General features: G+C 53.7%; 1 protein-coding gene across 1 annotated transcript; it reads left to right on the plus strand.

The window, feature by feature from the left end:
• The first annotated feature begins 11683 nt into the window (after nt 1-11683).
• Nucleotides 11684-14727, plus strand: SOX9 (SRY-box transcription factor 9). Its single transcript, XM_059828213.1, has 3 exons — nt 11684-12120; nt 13093-13346; nt 13937-14727. The coding sequence occupies exons 1-3, from the start codon at nt 11690-11692 to the stop codon at nt 14719-14721; spliced, it is 1470 nt and encodes a 489-aa protein (XP_059684196.1). The 5' UTR covers nt 11684-11689; the 3' UTR covers nt 14722-14727.
• The last annotated feature ends 4290 nt before the right edge of the window (nt 14728-19017 follow it).

The raw sequence follows: 19017 nt of genomic DNA on the forward strand, positions 1-19017 counted from the left end.
GCAGAGTAGGTAGCTCTCAAGAATGACTACACAGATGAAACCGCATCCCTCCATCACTCCAGTCTTCCTTATCCCTAACAACATTTTTCCACTAAACAAGCCATCCCGTGGCACAGCAAGGGCACGGTCACTTAGCAAAGCACTGTAAATCTCCTTGGCCAAGCTCTTTGTTTGCATGCCAGAAAAATACGGTGGAAAGTTGATACTGTGCTGAGAATTTCATCCTCTTTTTTCTGCAGACCTGTGAGCCCATCACCAGGCATGCTGTGCCGGGACAGAAAACACTCCCCAAGCCATAGCCACAGGGTGTTGTCCCACCTTGTGCAAAGGAGATTAGAAACCAGGATCTTACACTACAAACAACGATGCTTTCCTTCTCCTGGATTTCAGCAGATCATTGCTCTCCCTCCCCTTTTTAATTGATTGAAACAAACCCTCTGCAAAAATGTTCCCGGTTTTCCAACCTGTGAGGGATTCCCGCTGTCGGAGGGGAGGACAGCCCTGGACGTCAGCACGGTGAGAAAGCACACAGACCTGCCCTCTCTTCACATGGGAGTCATCTTCAGCGAGGCTGCATCCCGCGCGACGGCTGTTTGTTTTGGATGCGAAGCCTGGTGCGTTGGGTTAGATGTTAGTCAAACTGACCTTTCCTGTTTTCTGAGTCAACGGTCTTAGATCAGGCAAGTCAGGCGCAAGATGTTGAAAATTAATCAGCATCTGGGGCTGACAGGGAACTGCTTGATTGGAGCAATGGCATGTGGGGGGAGCAGACAGCCTCATTTTCTCAGCTGAAGCCAGGACCCCTAATGCTCTGCTAAAAAGCCTTCCTGGGGCCACCATGAGCCGCTGCAGAAGAAAGCTCCCATAAAGCCCCGAGCAGTCGCAGCCCCACCACGGAGTCAGCTGCAAGCACTCAGCATCCTGCAAGGTCAAACTCCAAGGGCTGATTGCCGACCGAGGCTAATCCTGCTGATTGCCGGGGCTGAGCCTGCATGGGAGGGGAGAACCGATTCCCCTGGGAGGGCTCCGATCGAGGGTGGCAATCCCACCCAACCCACCAGATTCCCCTAAAATAGTCCAATAATTTCAGATATTTGCCTTAAGAGCCTTATCCAGCCGGAGAGGTCTCCTCTCACACACAGACATGCTCCACAGTCAGCCCAGCTGTTGGCTTTTTCTTTCACAAATGCTGCCAGACCAGTAAGACTGGATTTGATTTTCTTCGGGGGATTTTTTTTCTTTCCTATCCCAAAATATATCCCTCCTACCCCAGTAATACAGAAAAAATGTGGGCGTTATCTGTGGAGTTTCAGGTAATTTTGGAGACCTTTTGTCACCTTCTCGGGGACTGTTCTTCAGACAAACAGACCTCTTGGAAATGGTTTGGTTTGGACACCAAACCTGGACCGTTAGCCCCCAAAAGATAAAGGCTCTGATTCTGGACGTGAAGGTCAGTCTTTGAGCCAACTGAGGACAAATAATAAGGTGATGGGCAAGAAAGTAACTAAATAAAAAGCCCATAAGGAGTTGTATGGGCAGCAGAAGGTGGGAGCCCGCCTTCCTACAGATAGCCCTCAGCATCTGGTGATTCTCTAAGGTCTAGTATAGGGGAAGCTCACATTGCTGTTCTTTTTCCCAGCAGTGTTTTACTGTATCTTCACAGATTACTAAAAAACTGGTATCTTCAACATCCTCTTTGTCAAATTTGGCTGAAATTGGAGCAGGAGTTCAAGAGGAGGATGCAGGGCACTGATGAGGGAGGAGGAGACATAGACATACTCGTACTCTGGTGTCAGTTCAGGCACACACAAGGGACGCTACGAAGCCTCACTAATAGGGGCACAGATTGAAAAATTAGAAAAACCAACTGTTTTATAAAGAGCAAACATTCCCCACTGCCGGGCCCCGGGGCCGGTGGCACAGGGACGGTCCCGTCCCGGGACTGGCAGAGTGGTGCTGCCCCGGCAGAGCTGATCCCAAATCCTCCTTTGTTTCTCAACTTGGCTCTGAGTTTTCTTTGCCTGTTGTTTTTTTTTTTCTTCCTTTTTCTTTTCTCTTTTTTCCTTTTTTTTCGTAAGGTAACAATACCTCCTTTCAGGCACTGCCAAAGTCCTACTCAAGCCCACTCAGATAAGAGCTGGCAGGAAAGGTAACTGCCATCAATATTTTGGTGAATGTTAACCACCTGAGGACAGACTGGGTGGGGGATCACGACAGTCGGTTGCGAGCACCTGGGCTATGTTTAAAAACACCACATTAAAAGTCATCTCCCTCCCCGGATCCCCCTGAATTCCCAGTAAAGTCTCTCCAGCGTAAGTGGCTGTAAAAGACAGCGCTTAGCCAGTCGGGACTAAGTCGACAGTCATGCTCCACACGAAGGTACGTTTTCACGATGCTTCTTTTGCGGCCGTTTCATTTACTCCACTAAAATATTATTCTTCAGCCAGAGTTTATTTTGGATAAGTGCGGCAAGTAGAATTTGTAGCCCGAAATTCTCAAGTGCGGGTTTCAGAATTAAATGTTAAAAAAAAATAATAAAATAAAATAAAATCGGGGACGTCAGGTTTTGCTGGGGTTTCCCAGAGAGCTGCGGGCTATCGCTCTCACCCGGGCTACGGGAAAGCGGCGTTTTGTCTGTCTTTTCTGAAGGCAGCACCTGTTTTCATCCTTTTCTTCAAAGTCAAAACTCGTCTGTATGTTATGAGTAGGAACCCAGGATTACGATAAAGAGTGGTTTCAGACTGACAGCAAATTAAACTGCAAGCCAAGGTATATATACACCATTCGGAGACATATTTATAATAGGTTTTTTCCTAAAACCAGAAAATATAATGATATTCTGTCATGGAGTCTGAGACTTTCAGTGTTATTATTAAGACATAGCAAACATTTCTAGGTAAAAAACTGGGAGCTGGATGGTGTTATTCTCAGAATAAGCTTTTCCCACTTAGCAGCAGGATGATTTTTTTTTCTCATGTTCGTGCAAAAAAAGTATGATTTTTGCCAAGCTAAATGGCCAGCGCATATTTCTAATCTGTCACAGATAGGAGAGGCAAGTAGACAGGCAGACGCAGAAAAACCAGTACTCCCTGCCCTCCCGATTTCTCGTTTATCGCACTCTGCTTTGCTATATTAATTTTAACGCGATGAGCGTTATGCTGGGGGGTTTTTTTCACCATAAGGACGCTGTTCCTGCAACAGTCGTTCCTTCTTTTTTGGTACATAAACAAAGCAAATGAAAATAGAAGGAATATGGAATAAATTATATGCCCCTGCAAAGTTTCATTGTTAAATAAAAAGAAGAAAAACAAAGCGATTCTGTTTACGGAGCAGATAGCAATTTAGAGAGGACTTAAAGAGCACCTGTGGCGCAGCTGCCCAGCGCCGGAGCGGCCGCCGGGCTCTCCTGCCCGTTGGAGGCTCCAGGTCGGGACGGGTCCGTACGGAGACCTGGACCTGGGTCCAGCCCCGGGGCAGGTATTTAAAACCAGCCTTTAATTTCAACACCTTCGGAGCAAGGCTCACGGTCCCCACCCCGGCCCCTTTGGCCACCCGCCCCGGGACACCCCCTCAATTATCAGCACGGGGCAAAACAGGGAGGAAATGGGTGAAGCAACCGCAGACATCCCAGGGCTGCAGTCCGGTAGGGACGTCCCGCCAGCCCCGAGTCCCCGGGTGCCCAGCGACGCCGTCCAGCTGCCACCGTCAAAAACGGGCACCTTCAAGACGCCTTGAAATGCTTTTCCCACGGGAAAAGGAGCCGGGGAGTCGCTGAGTGCCATGTTCCTTGCTCCCCGGGACGGAGCACCCTCAGCACCCATGGGGAGCAGGAAAACAACGTCCCACGCTCAGCAGCATCCTTGGGGCTAGGAAAACGCCCAGCGCTCGCTCCCGGTCACATTCTGCTCCGAACTGATGGAGAGGCAGGGCCGCGTCCGACAGCGGAGACACCAGGGAAAAAAAGTGCCCAAATTTAAGCAGAGCGAACCAGGACCGTGGCGGTTCAGCATCCCCCGCGGTGGGTGCCCGTGGGGTGTAGGAAGGGACTTGCACAGAACCAGACACCGAGCAGCGAGGGACCAGGGCGGCCCTGAGCCCACCCTTCGCTTTCCCCACTTCCCGAGGAAGAAATACAAGGCAAAATGCAAATAACTTTTTATCTAAATTCTTAGACGCATCTTAAGATTTATGTTCGATGTAAAATAAAATATTTATATAGCGCTCGGGCACAGAGCTATGCGCTTGGCATAGAAGAGGAACAGCAAGACCCAGATATACATATTTTCAGTATATATGAGTGCATGCATACGTGAATCTGTGTTTAGAGATATATATATATAACTAAAACAAATCCCTGTTTATTACTCAGTAGAGAAAACTGCAGTTTTTTTACATAAATAATCCCAGTGTAAATAAACTCCCCACCCTGAGCAAACTAAAACTGATCCCATAGCAGATTTCTCTATTTTTCAAATAAATCATCGTTCCACCCGAACATGGACCTGGCAGCTAGAATTTCCAAATCACCCAGGAGCAGCGGTGGGATGGGGGCTGGAAACAACCCAAACAAACAATTTTACAAGTTCCAGAAGTCGAACACACACACACACCCCCCACACCCCCCATATCCACCATCCCCTTTTTTTTTTTAATTTCTTTTTTTAATTTGAAGAGCGGGAGGGGTGGGCGCTGCCGCGTTCGTTGGCCCATAGGAAAGCGGTGACCCAGGGACATCTGCAAGCCATTAGGACACAGACTTCAGGTAGCTCCCAGAAACACGTGCTGTCCACATTACACCCTCCAAGTATATTTCCACAACTTTACTTCTCCAAATAAACAGTCGGGCTCTCCCTGCATCAGCAAGGAGCTGCACAAACAGGTAGAGAGAATGGCAGTTTTATTCCCCCTTCCAATTCTGATGGATTTCTTGTAAGCTGTTGCTGGGCTGTGTAATTTGAACTATTGCTTGGAAAACATAATAGGGCCGGTTTAAAATTACGGCCATTTATTTATCTGTATGTGACTATGAAATATCATGTACGATTTGCACAGCACGTTAGTTCACTTCCGCGCTATACCCGAACTGCCACTTACAGCAGCGTGCTGTACGGAACAAACGGATCAAAATAAAATTTAAAAAAAAGAATATCTATTAACTAGAATGCACCAGGACGTAGAACTGAGTTGAGAGATTCGGTTTTTAATTTATAAGCAGGTTTGATACCTTCCGGAGCAATCCTACTTCTCTTCAACCCGGCTGAGAGAGCGAGCCTTGGCGATGCCACGCACGGCCCCGCGCTCGTGCGGGGACACGAGCGGTGAAGCCCCAGTGAGCGCAGGCAGCGGTACCGACGGCGGGGTGCTCACCGCTTTGTAAGAAAAAATGGAAAAAAGTAGGTAGGAGATGCTGCTGACCACTTGTCGCCAGCATTCGCTCAAAGGCGTTTTTCCTTTTCTGGAGAGCTCAGTATTGTTATGAATGAAAACTACGTCTTTTGTCCTCATTACCGGAGCTTTACTTTTGGCTTTGATCAGCTTGCCCTGAGTGATTCGAACCAGATTGATTTATCTTAGCATCTGATGGAGAACCGCTTCCCGCTCCGGCTGACGTCCGCTCGGCGGGGACGGCCGGGGACGCTGCGGCTGGCAAACAAGGCAAATCCACGGCCAGCAGCAGAGCAACAGACATCGCTGAGCAGGCCAAAAGTATTCACACAAGCTAAAGGTGCACCTCAGGGGTGAAAAAAATCATAATAGCAATAGTAATTCTCCTCTTTTTCTCCTAGGAGGAAAACCCGGCACTTTTGGGAGGGTATTTCCATTCCACTTTAACCGAGCCTGATAAACTTTCCATTCACCCAAGTTTGCAGAGCTCCGAGCCAAACGCTGTGAGCAAATAAATAAATAAATAACCCGAAAAGGTATCGCTTTAATCTCCAGAAAAGAGCATTTGTGAAGCACAAGGTTGAGCGCAGCGGTTTCCAACTCTGGGAGAAAGAGCAGAGAAGAACGGCGAGGTTATGTCTATTTACTATGGCGGAGCCTGCGCCGGAGCCAGGGAGCGTTCAAACTCCTCCGGCGCTGCTCGGCTCCGAGATCCGGACTCCAAAACGTGTGCAGGAATAAATCCCTCGCTGGATTTTCCTGCGGGGGAGCAGCTCAGCAAACTGGGGAGCCGCCAATCAGCACCGGTATTTCTTATTAGCAAAGGTAAAAACCCCCACCTTTCCCCCTCCTTTTCTCAGATTCTCCTATTTTTAGCATTTTAAAAACTCTTTTCCAGGGGGAAAAAGCCTTTCTCTGATCCAAAAGGCCACAATGCTTTTACCACCGTCTCTGAGACTGAGCCTAATCCTGATCACCCCCCGCAGGATCTGGCCCCCGGCAGCTTCATGTTCCCAAGACTACGTTGTAAGTGGTAAATCTCGACGCTATTTAAAGTGATGCTATTTCACCGGCCACAATGAGCGTGCAGTTATTTAACAGCTAAAACAGACAGACGTGGTCAAATTAACACTGCCACCCAGCTCAGCCCTTGTAAATAACCAGAACAATTTCACTGCAGCGCCGAGATTATTCTTCCGAAACTTCTGAAATTCCTTCGCTTTATTCTATATAGCGAGTCTGGCAAGACGGTATTTTTAGGCATGAATTAAAACGCCGTAAAAGCAAATATCTTTCAGGCTCTTGCCTTGGAGTCTGCAGGCTCCCTATTACCTTACACGCCGAAAAAAGGGGGGAAAAAATGCCCGTCCTCCAACTTTCCCACCCATTCCCAGGTCAGCATTTGCCAAGCTTAAATCAACACACTCTGTTGTCTCCAGCTCAACCCACCGCAGCTTCCGAGGGCGGTACGTTATCACGACAGGCCAGAGAAAAAGACAGATTTTTAGAAATTAATACAATGATGTAACTACACCATATCAAGGAATTCTTAGCTCAGTTTACGGAATGAATGACAATGCTGCCCGCAGTACATCACCACTGAGCTACCAATCTTTCTTTCTTTCTTTTTTTTTCCAACTGTAGGATGACCTTCCCATAAGGACACGTCAGAATGTGCCTGAGAAACGCTGGGGCTTTTGAAAAATAAATAGATACAGTACAAAAGGGGACAGGACCACAGCTCTGCGCAAGGCAGAGGCTGCAAACCCTGCCCGGGAGGCCGTGGCGGACGTGTCCAACAGTCCCGGCGCGAGGTCACCTCCGGACCGGCTCGAATCCGCCGCGGCATCATGGGCCACCTCGGAAGGGGCTCAACACCGACCTCAAGTCCCGGGGACCGCGGCTGGTCCCAGGGCTCTTGGGCAGGTCAACCCACAAACCAAGGCGCAGGCTCCATTCCCGCATCAGTCACGCTTCTGAGATGGGGAAGAAATACGCGTCGCTTGACGCAATAACACCCAAATCGGAAAGATGTAGGATGCCTGCCCCGGAGACCCAACCATGACTGAAAAAAGGGGATGGAGAAAAATTAACTAAAAGGCTAACATCTTGCGCTGCCCACAAAAACATTCGGCGGCGACCGAGGGGGCGGCTGACCCTGCCCGGCTCGCAGCTCCTGTTCCTCAGCGAGGAAAAACCCGGAGCGCGCAAAGCCTGTTCGGCTGCTGGAATTATTTTGTGCTTGGTGGGATGCAGCACAACTCCCATTTTTAATAAAATGTCATTGTTTAGGAGGGAGTGATTTTTATAGGAGGGAGTGATAATTACACTGCAATTAACCGCGCTGCACCACCCCCAGGACTTGCCTACCGAAAGCCGCCATCCAAAACCACCGGAGCAGGCGGTCCCGGATAAACTCAAAGGCATTCAGGTTTTGTGCCATCCATCAATGATCGATGATACAGTTTTGATGTGAAAATGAAAAGACCTGGTGCGGGAACACCTTTGTTTTTAGAGAATTCCACTATAACCCCAATCTCGCGGGTTCGCCCCCATTTTGCACCGTGGCAAACGCAAGCCGGGAAAGCGGGTCTCGGAACGGGGAGGCAGCGCCAGCTTCTCCTCGGGTTTCTCGCCGACCGGGAGAGACCGAGTTGTGCCGGAGCACGGAGGTGCCGCTGGCCCGGCGTGAGGTCAGAGGGGACGGGGTGACATCACAGCCTCCCTGGTGAAGCGAGCGCCCGTCCAACAGCCGCCCCTTGGCCGGGGGGTCGGACCGCCTGCGGCGGGGAGGAGAGGCACACAGGCTTTAGGAAGGAGCCAACCTCATCAGGCTCTGGATCACCCCCCCCCATCTCCCACAAAACATCAGTAAAATACAACCGATTTCAGCACGCCGGCCCTGATGCGCGTCAGTATCGTATTGCAAGGTTTGAGCGAAAAATCTCCCCAAACACCCCAGACGGGTGCTGTTCCCTTCGCTACTGAAACTCCTGCCTCCTTCACGCTCTGCTCAGAAGCTTTTTTCCTAAAAACCGGTGATTTGATTTAGCACAAGGCAAAAAAACCCACCAAACAAGGGCTATTCCACGTGCTGCTTGCTAAAAATCTGTCCCGATATCTGCGCGTGCCGCTTAGGATAAAACAACGTTAATTCTTTAAAAAGAAGAGAAAACTTCCATCCTGACGTAAGAGCAGCAACAGCTTGTCACTTTAAAGGAAACTTCTAACCTTGCAAAACAACTGGGATTAATCAACTTGTCCATAGTGTCTAAATAGCCCATAGAACAGGAATTAAAAATAATAATTCAGAAACTGTAAAATTATACACGATAACATAACTGGAAAGCTCTTTTCCATTTCCCTTTTGTTTATTGTTCAAACTTGTCAAACCACTTTCTTTTGTTAAAACAGATTCTTTTGTAATGAAAAGGCAGAGTCCCTTTCAGCAGATGGACTTTCAGAATGAAAAATGTTCTAATTATTACACTTTTCATTAAATCAATTATCCTCCCAAATTGTTTTTGTGTTTATCTCTGCCAATCGGCAGTAAAGCCATGGAACAATCTGTTGTCACCATATTTTTCTCCTCCAGGTACATTTGTTCAGATTTTTGCTACAGCAGCTCCAGCTGAGATAAGAACAATCGACTGCCTGAGTTTTCTTTGATGTTCCTGCAACAAATACATATATTAAAAGAGATTTGTTGAGCTAAATTCCGCTCACGCACTAGCCTAGAGCTGAAATTGCCAAGGGAAAATATTTCAAAATTATCTCCTCTAACATTTACTGGAAGTTTACCTTTTTCACTGCAAATAACGATACAAAACGCAGCATATCTTCTCTTGGGCTACGGCGTATTTAGCAAAGTAAGGATACGTAACGCTGTGAAAACCGTCTTCGGTGTTGCAGGCATAAGAAACCCCAAATGCTCATGAAGAAAAATCACCCTCTGCTCTCGGTCCCCCTGTTCGTTCAGACAAAGGCTCTGGAAACAGGACCGACACTTACCTTGACACTCACCCAAAGAAAACTACTTCCCAAAAGTTTGCAAGCAAAAAAAGAAAAAAATCTCAGGGAAAGATAGCAAAAGACAAGCAGGGTCTACCAGGGAGATTGCTTTCCAACGCGTTTATTCAGAGCATTTATTCAGAGCTCCTTCCCCGCTGCCTTTTTCTTTTTTTACTTTTTTTCACGTGCCATTTCCAATACCTTTAAAACTCGCTTATGCACCTAACGGTGACGCTCGTGCTAAGGGATCCGCACCAGGGCACGGCCACCGAGCCGGCCGCTGCCCCCAGGACCGTCCAACGGGACGAAGGCTGCGAACGAAAGCAGCTTCCACGAAACACCAACTTTAACGCTGGAGTCGAAATGAAAAACTGTGTCGCGCGTACTTTGTCAAGGGAGAAGTGGCAGGGGGTCTCGCCCCCCGAAACGCGCTCGTGGAGCCCAGCGCGCAGGGGAGGGACGCGGGGGAAGGAGGGCAGCTTGCGTCCGCGCTGAAATTCGCTTTCCCCTCTCCTTTAAACCCTAAAAGATGAAATCTGCTTTATTCTCTGTTTAGATAACGACTTCTCCCCCACCGGCACCATGGACGCTCAATTCTTATGAGCGCGGAAAAGCAGTTTTGTACGAAAACCACCAATACCATATGAATTGTGATAAAGGGAGCGATTTGCATTTATCTGGAGGGAACCCTGGAAAGCTCCAGCGCTTGGGCGCTTTTTGTCATTCTGTGTCGATGACAAGAGTTGGTCAACTGGGAAAAACTTTTTTTTTTTTGGGGGGGGGGGGGGGGGGAAGGGAGGGGGAGGCGACCTCCTTCCCCTCGCACAGCTCCAGCCCCGGCTCCACCGAGCCGCGGGGCAGAGCCCGGTCCCCTCCGCCCGGGAAGGGGCCACCGGGCTGGAGAGGGAGGTGGGAAGGAGGGGAAGGGGGGGCCGGGGGGTGCGCACCGCCCGCGCAGAGCGCTGCACGCGGGAAGGCGCTTGGAAAAGCGGAGCGCGGCGGAGCGGAGAGCGCCCGAGGGACACGCGCGAGGGAGCGCGGCGGGGAGGCAGCGCTCGGCGGGGCCCGCGGCCACGGCGCGGCGGGGATGGGCGCGGGGGGGACGCGCCGGAGCGCGCACACACACACAACACCCCCCCCCCCAAAAAAAAAAAAAAAAAGCGGGTGGGGGTATTCCAGGTTTCACGCACACGCCCCCCCCCGGGTCTGCCCCCACGCACAGCCCCAGCAGGGGCGGCGCCGCGGAGGGGCGGGGGGCGCAGCGGGCGCGGACAGCCCCCCCCCCCCCCCCCCCCCGCGGGCGCGCAGCGCTCCCCGCCCCCGCCGCGCCGTTCCTGGGCCTTTGGCGCCCCCTCTGGACGGCGCCGCGCACCGCCCGCGGGTCCCGCCGCCCCGCGCTTCGGTCCGCGGGGCCCCGGGCGCCGCCGCGCTCCTCCATCGCCGCTTCGCGCCCGCGGGGGACCGCCCGTCCCGCGGGAAAGCCGCGGGGGGGGGGGGGGGGGGGGGGAATGTCTCCCCGCGCTCGCAGCGCTCATTCCGCAGCTCCCGGGAAGGCAGAAAACGCCGCGGCGGGCAGAGCGGCGCGGGGTCGTCCTCCGCCGCCCCACCGCTCCGCACCCGCGCAAGGGGCTCGCTGCTCCGCGCCCCGCCCGCGGCCGCCCCGTCCGGCCTCCCGCAGCCGCCCCCTGCGCGGCGCTGAGCGGCGCTGCGCGCCCGCCGGCCCCTCCCCGCGGCGGCGGCGCAGCCAATGGCGTGCGCGCCAGCCCCCGGGGGCCGCCCGCCCATTGGCGGAGCGCTCCCGAGCCGAAATCGCCGCGGAGAGTATTTATTCCCGCGCCGCGGCGCGGGCCGCAGAGCCGCGCTGGAGACCGGCGGGGCGCGCCCGGCCCCACGCTGCCCACCGACGGCCGCCCCGGCCCCGCGCTGCCCGCCCCGGCCCCGCGCTGCCCAGCCGGCCCCGGCCTCCCGCCACCGCCGCTCCGGGGTTATTTTTTCCCCCCTCGTCCCGTCCTTTCTCTCCTGCAACTCGCAAAGGTTTCTCCCCCCCGCCCTTGGTGGTTTGTTGTTTTTTTTTTTTTTTTTCCCCTGACTTAGAGCGGTAGGGAAAAATAATAAAAAAACTTTTGCAAACTTTTTCCAGCTTTCTCCCCCCTCTCCCCAGCCGGGCTTCACGCTGGTGGAGACTTCACCTCTCCTAGTTTTACTTTTTTAACCCTTCCCTGCCCCTTAGCCACCTGATTTTTTTTTTTTTTAAATTTTTTCATCCCCTGTCCCCCCTCTGCCACTTTCTCGCATGAATCTCCTAGACCCCTTCATGAAAATGACAGAAGAACAGGACAAATGTATCTCCGACGCCCCCAGCCCCACCATGTCGGATGACTCCGCCGGGTCTCCCTGCCCCTCTGGATCCGGCTCGGACACGGAGAACACCAGACCCCAAGAAAACACCTTCCCCAAGGGTGACCCCGACCTGAAGAAGGAGAGCGACGAGGACAAGTTCCCGGTGTGCATCCGGGAGGCGGTGAGCCAAGTGCTGAAGGGCTACGACTGGACCCTGGTCCCCATGCCGGTGCGGGTGAACGGATCCAGCAAAAACAAGCCCCACGTGAAGAGACCCATGAACGCCTTCATGGTGTGGGCACAGGCGGCCCGCAGGAAGCTGGCTGACCAGTACCCGCATCTGCACAACGCGGAGCTCAGCAAGACCCTGGGCAAGCTCTGGCGGTGAGTGCGGGGGGAGGCTGCAGCCCGCAGAGTCTGCTCCAGCCTGGGCCGCCCGGGGGGGGGGGGGGGGGGGGATGGTTTCCAGCCTGGAAAACTCGCTGCAAACTTTGGCGTGTGCTGGCAAACTTGTTTGGCGTGGGAGAAGCCAGAATAGTAGGGGAAAAGTAGGGAAAGTAGTTCCCTGCGGCCGCTCTCTGGTTTTGCAAGCGGTTCCTCTCCCTTCAGCAACGCCCCGGTGGAAGCGGCCCCGCCGGGCGGGCGGGGGGCTGGCAGAGCCCCCACCCCGCGGGCCTCCCCCGCGGCTGTTTGTTTGTGCTCTTCTCCGGAGGAAATGATGGTTTTCTGGATTGCATCAGCTTGGCCCGGGAGGAGAAGCGATGCGGGGCGGGGGGGGGGGGGGGGGGGCAGAAGCCGGGCGCAGGGCGAGCGGTGCGGTGCCAAGCCCCGGGTGGGTGGGTGGGTGCGATGAGTGGTGCATGGCTGGGTGCCCTCCGACTTCCAAAATAAGGCAGGGAGGGGAGAAAAACAGAAGGAAAGTGAGTCACCTGGCCGCCTCTTCCTCTGTGACTGCAGAAGGGGCGGGGGGGGGGATCCTAAATTTGCGGCTGCTCTTGCGGCAGGAGGAGAAAGCGGGGAGCAAACCTGGCCCCGGCCCGCAGCGACCGGGCCGCCACCAAAAGCACCCCAGGGACGGGGCGAGCACCCTCGCAGGGGTGGCTGGGGGGGACACGAGGGCCGGACCCTGCCATGACTCTTGCACCTCTTGTTCGGCCACCAAAGCAATCGAGGGGGGGGCAAGAGGTGGGTGACAACCCGCCTGTGTCCCAGACAGGGGGTTCAACACTGGGGGGGCTTTGCATTGCCAAGCGAGGAGATCCAGGGGAGAGGTTTGGGCTGGTGTTAATGCTATAGTGGGGGGAGCTGCTAATGCCCCCCTGAGCTGCAACCCCTCATCCCCCACGTCCCCCCCAGGCTGCTGAACGAGAGCGAGAAGCGTCCCTTCGTGGAGGAGGCCGAGCGGCTGCGGGTGCAGCACAAGAAGGACCATCCCGACTACAAGTACCAGCCGCGGCGGAGAAAGTCGGTGAAGAACGGGCAGTCGGAGCAGGAGGAGGGCTCCGAGCAAACCCACATCTCCCCCAACGCCATCTTCAAGGCGCTGCAGGCCGACTCCCCGCAGTCATCCTCCAGCATCAGCGAGGTGCACTCCCCCGGGGAGCACTCGGGTAGGTACTCACAAGGGGTTTTGGGGGGGGTAGCTCACGGCTACCTAAGAAAAGTTGCATCCCAAACCAGGCCGAAATTGAGATTCGGGGAGGGGAAAGGCGAGAGACTCGGAAATGGAGTGAGAAGGGGATGGCTGCACCAGGAGAGGGGCAGAGCTGCCCATGAGCCTGGCCCGTAGCACGGGCACACAAGTGCTCGCCCTCATGTGCCAGCCCCTGCGGCCACTTCCACCCCCTCTGCCCATGAGAAACGTGAACCCGTGCTTTTTAAAAAAAATGAACCAAAAGATGGCCCCGCTCTCGCGGCTCACATCTGAAGGCTCGATAATTTTAGCCGGCGCGATAGATCAGCGCTGATAGGGCTCGCGTCTGTGCTCCTCACACCTGGAGCTGTTTGTGTTACCCTACACAACTGCTTTCAGAAGCAACGCGCTGCTATCCGGCCGCCCCACGGACCGCGGGTTAACTATTAACGGCGTTATCGCGGCCGGCAGCACCTCCCGCCTCGGGGAGCCCGCGGGCACAGGGGTGCCCGGTCATCACGGGAGTGACACGCCCTTCACGGCCGTGCCCTTTCTTTCCTTCCGCAGGGCAATCGCAGGGCCCCCCCACGCCCCCCACCACCCCAAAGACGGATGCGCAGCCGGGCAAGCAGGACCTGAAGCGGGAGGGCCGCCCTCTGCAAGAAGGCGGCCGGCAGCCGCCCCACATCGACTTCCGAGATGTGGACATCGGCGAGCTCAGCAGCGACGTCATCTCCAACATCGAGACCTTTGACGTCAACGAGTTCGATCAGTATCTCCCCCCCAACGGCCACCCGGGGGTCCCGGCCACCCACGGGCAGCCCGGCCAGGTCACCTACACGGGCAGCTACGGCATCAGCAGCACGTCGGGCTCGCAAGCCGGGGCCGGCCACGTCTGGATGTCCAAGCAGCAGCCGCAGCCGCCGCCGCAGCCCCCACCACAGCCCCAGCCGCAGCATGGGCTGCCGGCGCTGAGCGGCGAGCAGGGCCAGGCGCAGCAGAGGACGCACATCAAGACGGAGCAGCTCAGCCCCAGCCACTACAGCGAGCAGCAGCAGCACTCCCCGCAGCAGATCAACTACAGCTCCTTCAACCTCCAGCACTACAGCTCCTCCTACCCCACCATCACCCGCTCCCAGTACGACTACACCGACCACCAGAACTCCAGCTCCTACTACAGCCACGCCGCCGGCCAGAGCAGCAGCCTCTACTCCACCTTCACCTACATGAACCCCACACAGCGCCCCATGTACACCCCCATTGCAGACACTTCTGGGGTCCCCTCCATCCCCCAGACCCACAGCCCGCAGCACTGGGAACAGCCCGTCTACACACAGCTCACCAGACCCTAAAGCCATTTAAAAAAGAAAGAAAAAAAGAAATTGAAAAAAAAAAAATCAAAACAGCACGAAAGAAGCAAGAAGCAGCAGCACGGAGAACTTCCTCAGACTTTTTCCTTCTTTGAAATTAAAATAATAATTAAAAAGAGACGCTAAAGTGAAAGCTGGCGGGGAGGAGAGAGCGCCTCGAGCCTTCTGCACTACAGCATCCTCCAGAAGTGGCCAGACCGCTCTGAGAACCAGCAAAACTCAGTACAGACTTTCCAAGGACTGGACTTTAACTCTGCTTCCAGGGCGCGGCGTGGAGATGAGATTTCTAACCAACCAGCTCAGCTGTCTGTTCTCTGGACTTTTGTATTGATTCTTTTTTTAGCAGTAATTAAAAAAATGAAAAAAAAAATTGGGGGGGAAAAAAAGAGAAAACTCAGAGTCCTCTGTGAGGAATATTCTCTATTTTAAATATTTTTTAGTATGTACTGTGTATGATTCGTTACCAATTTGAGGGGGATTTATACATATTTTTTAGAGATTTTTTAAAAAATGCTCTTATTTTTCCAACAGCTAAAAAATGACACTTAGTGGAGCAGTCCTAGGTTTTCTTGCAGTCAGAGGTATTTTTGTATAGATAAGTGTCTTTCTCTCTAAAAATAAAAATAAAAAAGCAAAAGGGCGTGCTTTTAACTCGGAACAAAGCTCTGTTAAGTGGCCAGCGTCAGGCTCAGCGATGGTCAGCTCTGCAGCGCGGGAGACGCGAGCTGAGATTGTGCGGGGACGAGCACGGGAGAGGCTTTATTTTTCTAACTAATAGCGAAACCAGCCAGCAGGAGATTTTAACTTTATTTTTTAATAACCTTGAGCCTTAAGAAAGAAAACCAGAAAGACTTTTGAAAAAAAACAAACCCCAGCAGAACATGTTGTTGAGAAGCCTTAAACGCAGCCCTGTGATAATCACTTGTCCCCAGCTCTGCCGTCCCTGGGGCTGGGGGGCTGAGCTCGACCCCTCCGGGCAACCCCCCCGTCCACCCCAGGCCTGATGCAAAACCCGTCCAGGGGCTCCCCTCTGCTTGCGGGACATCACAGATACTTTAAGTTATTTATTTTGTGAGAAGAGCAGTTTTTAATCACGATTTTCTTTTTTTTTTTTTTTTTAAATCTCCCTTCTAAGTCCTTTCAAAAGCGATTGCATTTGTCGGAGCATTATTTGGAAGGTAACCGTGCCTGTTAAATTATGGTCTAAACTGTAACCAGTCCTTTATTTATCTCTTTAATTCTTTTTTATTATTATTATTATTATTCTGTTTGGAATCTGTGTCCTGGGTTTGTACAAACTTGTGCTCTTCCTTTTTTTTTCTTTTGTCTTAAGGATAAACTGGAAAAAAAAAATTGTACAAACTAAAGATTGCAAATGTAGCGTATCACTGAATCATTTGCCTTGTTTTCTGCCTCAGCTCTCTGGGACACACGAGCTCGTGCGAGGACGAGACCCAACGCCCCGGCCGTGCCGCGGGGGCGGCACCGTTTTAGCCTTCCACCCCCAAAACTGGTTTGAGGTGGGGACACTGACTTTGGTGAAGCTGTGGCTGAACAGTTAAGGATTGCTTTTTAAAAAAGACAGCAAACTTTTTTTTATTTAAAAAAATGATATATTTGTTAACTTTTTTTTAGGGATTCAGTAGAAGAAAAAAATCTTAAAGCACTCTTATAATATGGCATCTTTCTATTTCTGTATAAAAGCAGATCTTTTTAAAGTATTTCTGTAACTTAAAAGACCTGTCATTTAAATCATATTTTGTCTTTAGGTAAGTTTGGTTTGGTTTGTTTGCAAGATCCTTCTCTTTGTGAAACTTACCTTTTTTTTGTATATTATTGTTTGCAATAAATATACATTGTATTAAAAGTTAAAACACCCCACCCGTGTCTGATTTATTATCAGCCTTTAAGCAAAGCCGGGGCCCCGCTGAAGCCCCAGGATGGGTTTGGCTTCACTGACAGGGCTTGGGGCGTCCCCCTCTTTTATCCTGAGCCCGGCCGTCAAAGAGAAGCCGGAGCGAGGGCAGCCTCGGCGGGACGCGAGGGACGCAACGGGATTCAGAGAGGGCCAAAAGCGGGCTCGGCCAGGGCGACAATTCAGGACGCGAACGCCAAAGGTGACAAACGGGCTCTGGCCGTCCCCAAGCCATGCTGGCTCTGACCGCTGTCACCGGCGGGTCGTCTGCTCCGAGCTGCCCCGGTTTGGGAGGATGCTGAGCCGGGGGGGACAGGAGCTGCCATGGGTGTTTGGGCTTTCAGGTCCTTCTCCCCAAACCACTGAAATTCTCCCAAAAGAGCTGAAGTCTCCTGTACGGCTGAGCGGGACACATACCATCCCCAAAGAGCCCCGTCACTGCTCGCCCCTGAGCCCTGCTCTCCCGCAGCCCCAGAGACGCAGCGCAAGCAGCCTGGCAAGGAGAGACCCCCCGGCCCGGCATTGCTTTTCCTATCAAAGCCACCCCGGATAAATCACTGCTCCAAACTCGCGTGGTCTCTAACCCCACTGCTCCTCGGGAGCAGCTCACGGTGCTCCGCGCAATCCAGCCCATGGCTTTCCCACCTCAACCTGCAGCACCGCTTGCCAACCCCCTGCCCTGGGGCACAGCTGCACTGAGCTTCACAAGTTCTCTGCCCCACTGGTTTCCAGCACTGAGAAGTGTGCACCCGCTGCTGGCATCACTGCAGAGGTCACTGGTGACGGCTCGAGTCTGCGTGGGTGCCCTCCCCTCCATTCCCTCCAAGGGCACAGTTAGTCACTTACAAAAACTTCTGCAAAAAGACGGTAACTTGACCCAGACTCTGCGTGGAAGACAAGCCGGGAGCATCGCGGGACAGCTCGGGGTGACCCCGCAGGGCACGGCCCAGAGCGGCAGCTACGTTCACAAACCCTATCAGAGCGATCTGATCAACCATTACTTTGCCAACAGTTTATTCTCTCCAGACTCCATCCCCTGCCGAAAAGCCCACCCCTGAGCCCAGCAGCAAGACCTGCTCCCCGGAGCAGCCGGGCTCACCGCGGGCGCCTCGGGGCAGGGACACCGCTGCTGCAGCCCCAGTGCAGCGCAGAAAGAGCTCACGACTGCAATGCAAAACCTCCGCACCATTGTAAAATATTTACCCTCACTACAAGTAACACTTAAGCCAATTAACTGAAAGGGATTCATTTACTTTGTGCATTAGTTAGGGTCAGTGTCACTATTTACCTGTGCAATCAGCCACCGCGGCTGGTGGGAACGCTCTGGTCCCAGCCATTTTTCCGCAGCACGTGGCGGGTTTCCCCTACCCCGATCAGACTTTGCCCACTGCAAGTTTTGGCTTTGCTGCTCCTTTGGAAAGAAGAACAAACGCAGCTACCGGCGTTATGGCGAGGAAGCGCCGGCGAGAGCTTGGCAGGCCCATGGCCGGCACGGCGCTGCCGAGAGCGGCAGCCGGCTGCAGACAAACAATTCAATAAACCAGTTAATGTCTTTCTGATGCTCGTGTGGGTGGGTTGGGCTGTTACCCAGCAACAAGCTGGAAAACGTCCCAAAAACGGGACAGCCTTTGCCTGCCGGCCTCTCGGGGGTCTGGGCCGGGAGGGACCCTCCGCACACCCCCCCAGTTTGCACTGGGCGCAGCGAGAACCGGAGGGTGGGAGCGGGGCAGAGCCGGGACGATCCCGAGCAGGCAGCGCTGCAGGGAGCCGCGGCTCAGCCCCAGCTGCTCTCGGGGTCTGCGGTGGCATTTCTGTCCCGACACAGCCGCGCTCGGCTCCCCTCTCGCTCCCCCTCCGTGAGCCGGCTCCACCTTCCAGCCGGAAGCATCCCGGGGATATCTTCCTTGCAAGAAACCAAGAGAGCAAAGCTCATGACCCAACCCTGGACCTGTAATTTCTGCACTGTTTACTTATGGTGTGGGCTTTAATGCTCTTGGCCTCCGTTCGGGAAAGCCAAGCTGGACGCGGGTCCCCGGGCAGCGCTGAGCTTCCTGCCCACCCACCGCTGGGGCTCTGCCCCACTCCGGGGGGCTGCGCTCCGCATGGGGGGCCGAGGGGACTCCAAGCGAGAGAAAAATGCTGGAAAAGCTGCAAAGCTTCAGGGCACTTTGAGCTAGAAAGCAGAACAGGAGGGGTGGGGGAAAAAAAAAATGAATTAAAGGGAACTCTTACAATGCTGCAGGGCAGGTTTGAGCCGCAGCAGATAAGAGTGGGCGCAGGGACAGATGTGCACCGGGGCCGCTGCAATGCTGCGCGGCGGGTCGGGGAGCGCCGGCAGCGCTGCGGGCGGGACAGGGCGGGGG

The sequence above is a fragment of the Gavia stellata genome, chromosome 22 (assembly GCF_030936135.1).
Source record: "Gavia stellata isolate bGavSte3 chromosome 22, bGavSte3.hap2, whole genome shotgun sequence".
Classification (NCBI taxonomy): Eukaryota; Metazoa; Chordata; class Aves; order Gaviiformes; family Gaviidae; genus Gavia; species Gavia stellata.

Excerpts from the sequence above, each read along its gene's own strand:
- SOX9 (XM_059828213.1), top strand. The coding sequence starts at position 11,690 with ATGAATCTCCTAGACCCCTTCATGAAAATGACAGAAGAACAGGACAAA. Across the intron at positions 12,121-13,092 it reads ACCCTGGGCAAGCTCTGGCG|GCTGCTGAACGAGAGCGAGA; the intron begins GTGAGTGCGGGG and ends CGTCCCCCCCAG. Across the intron at positions 13,347-13,936 it reads CTCCCCCGGGGAGCACTCGG|GGCAATCGCAGGGCCCCCCC; the intron begins GTAGGTACTCAC and ends TTCCTTCCGCAG.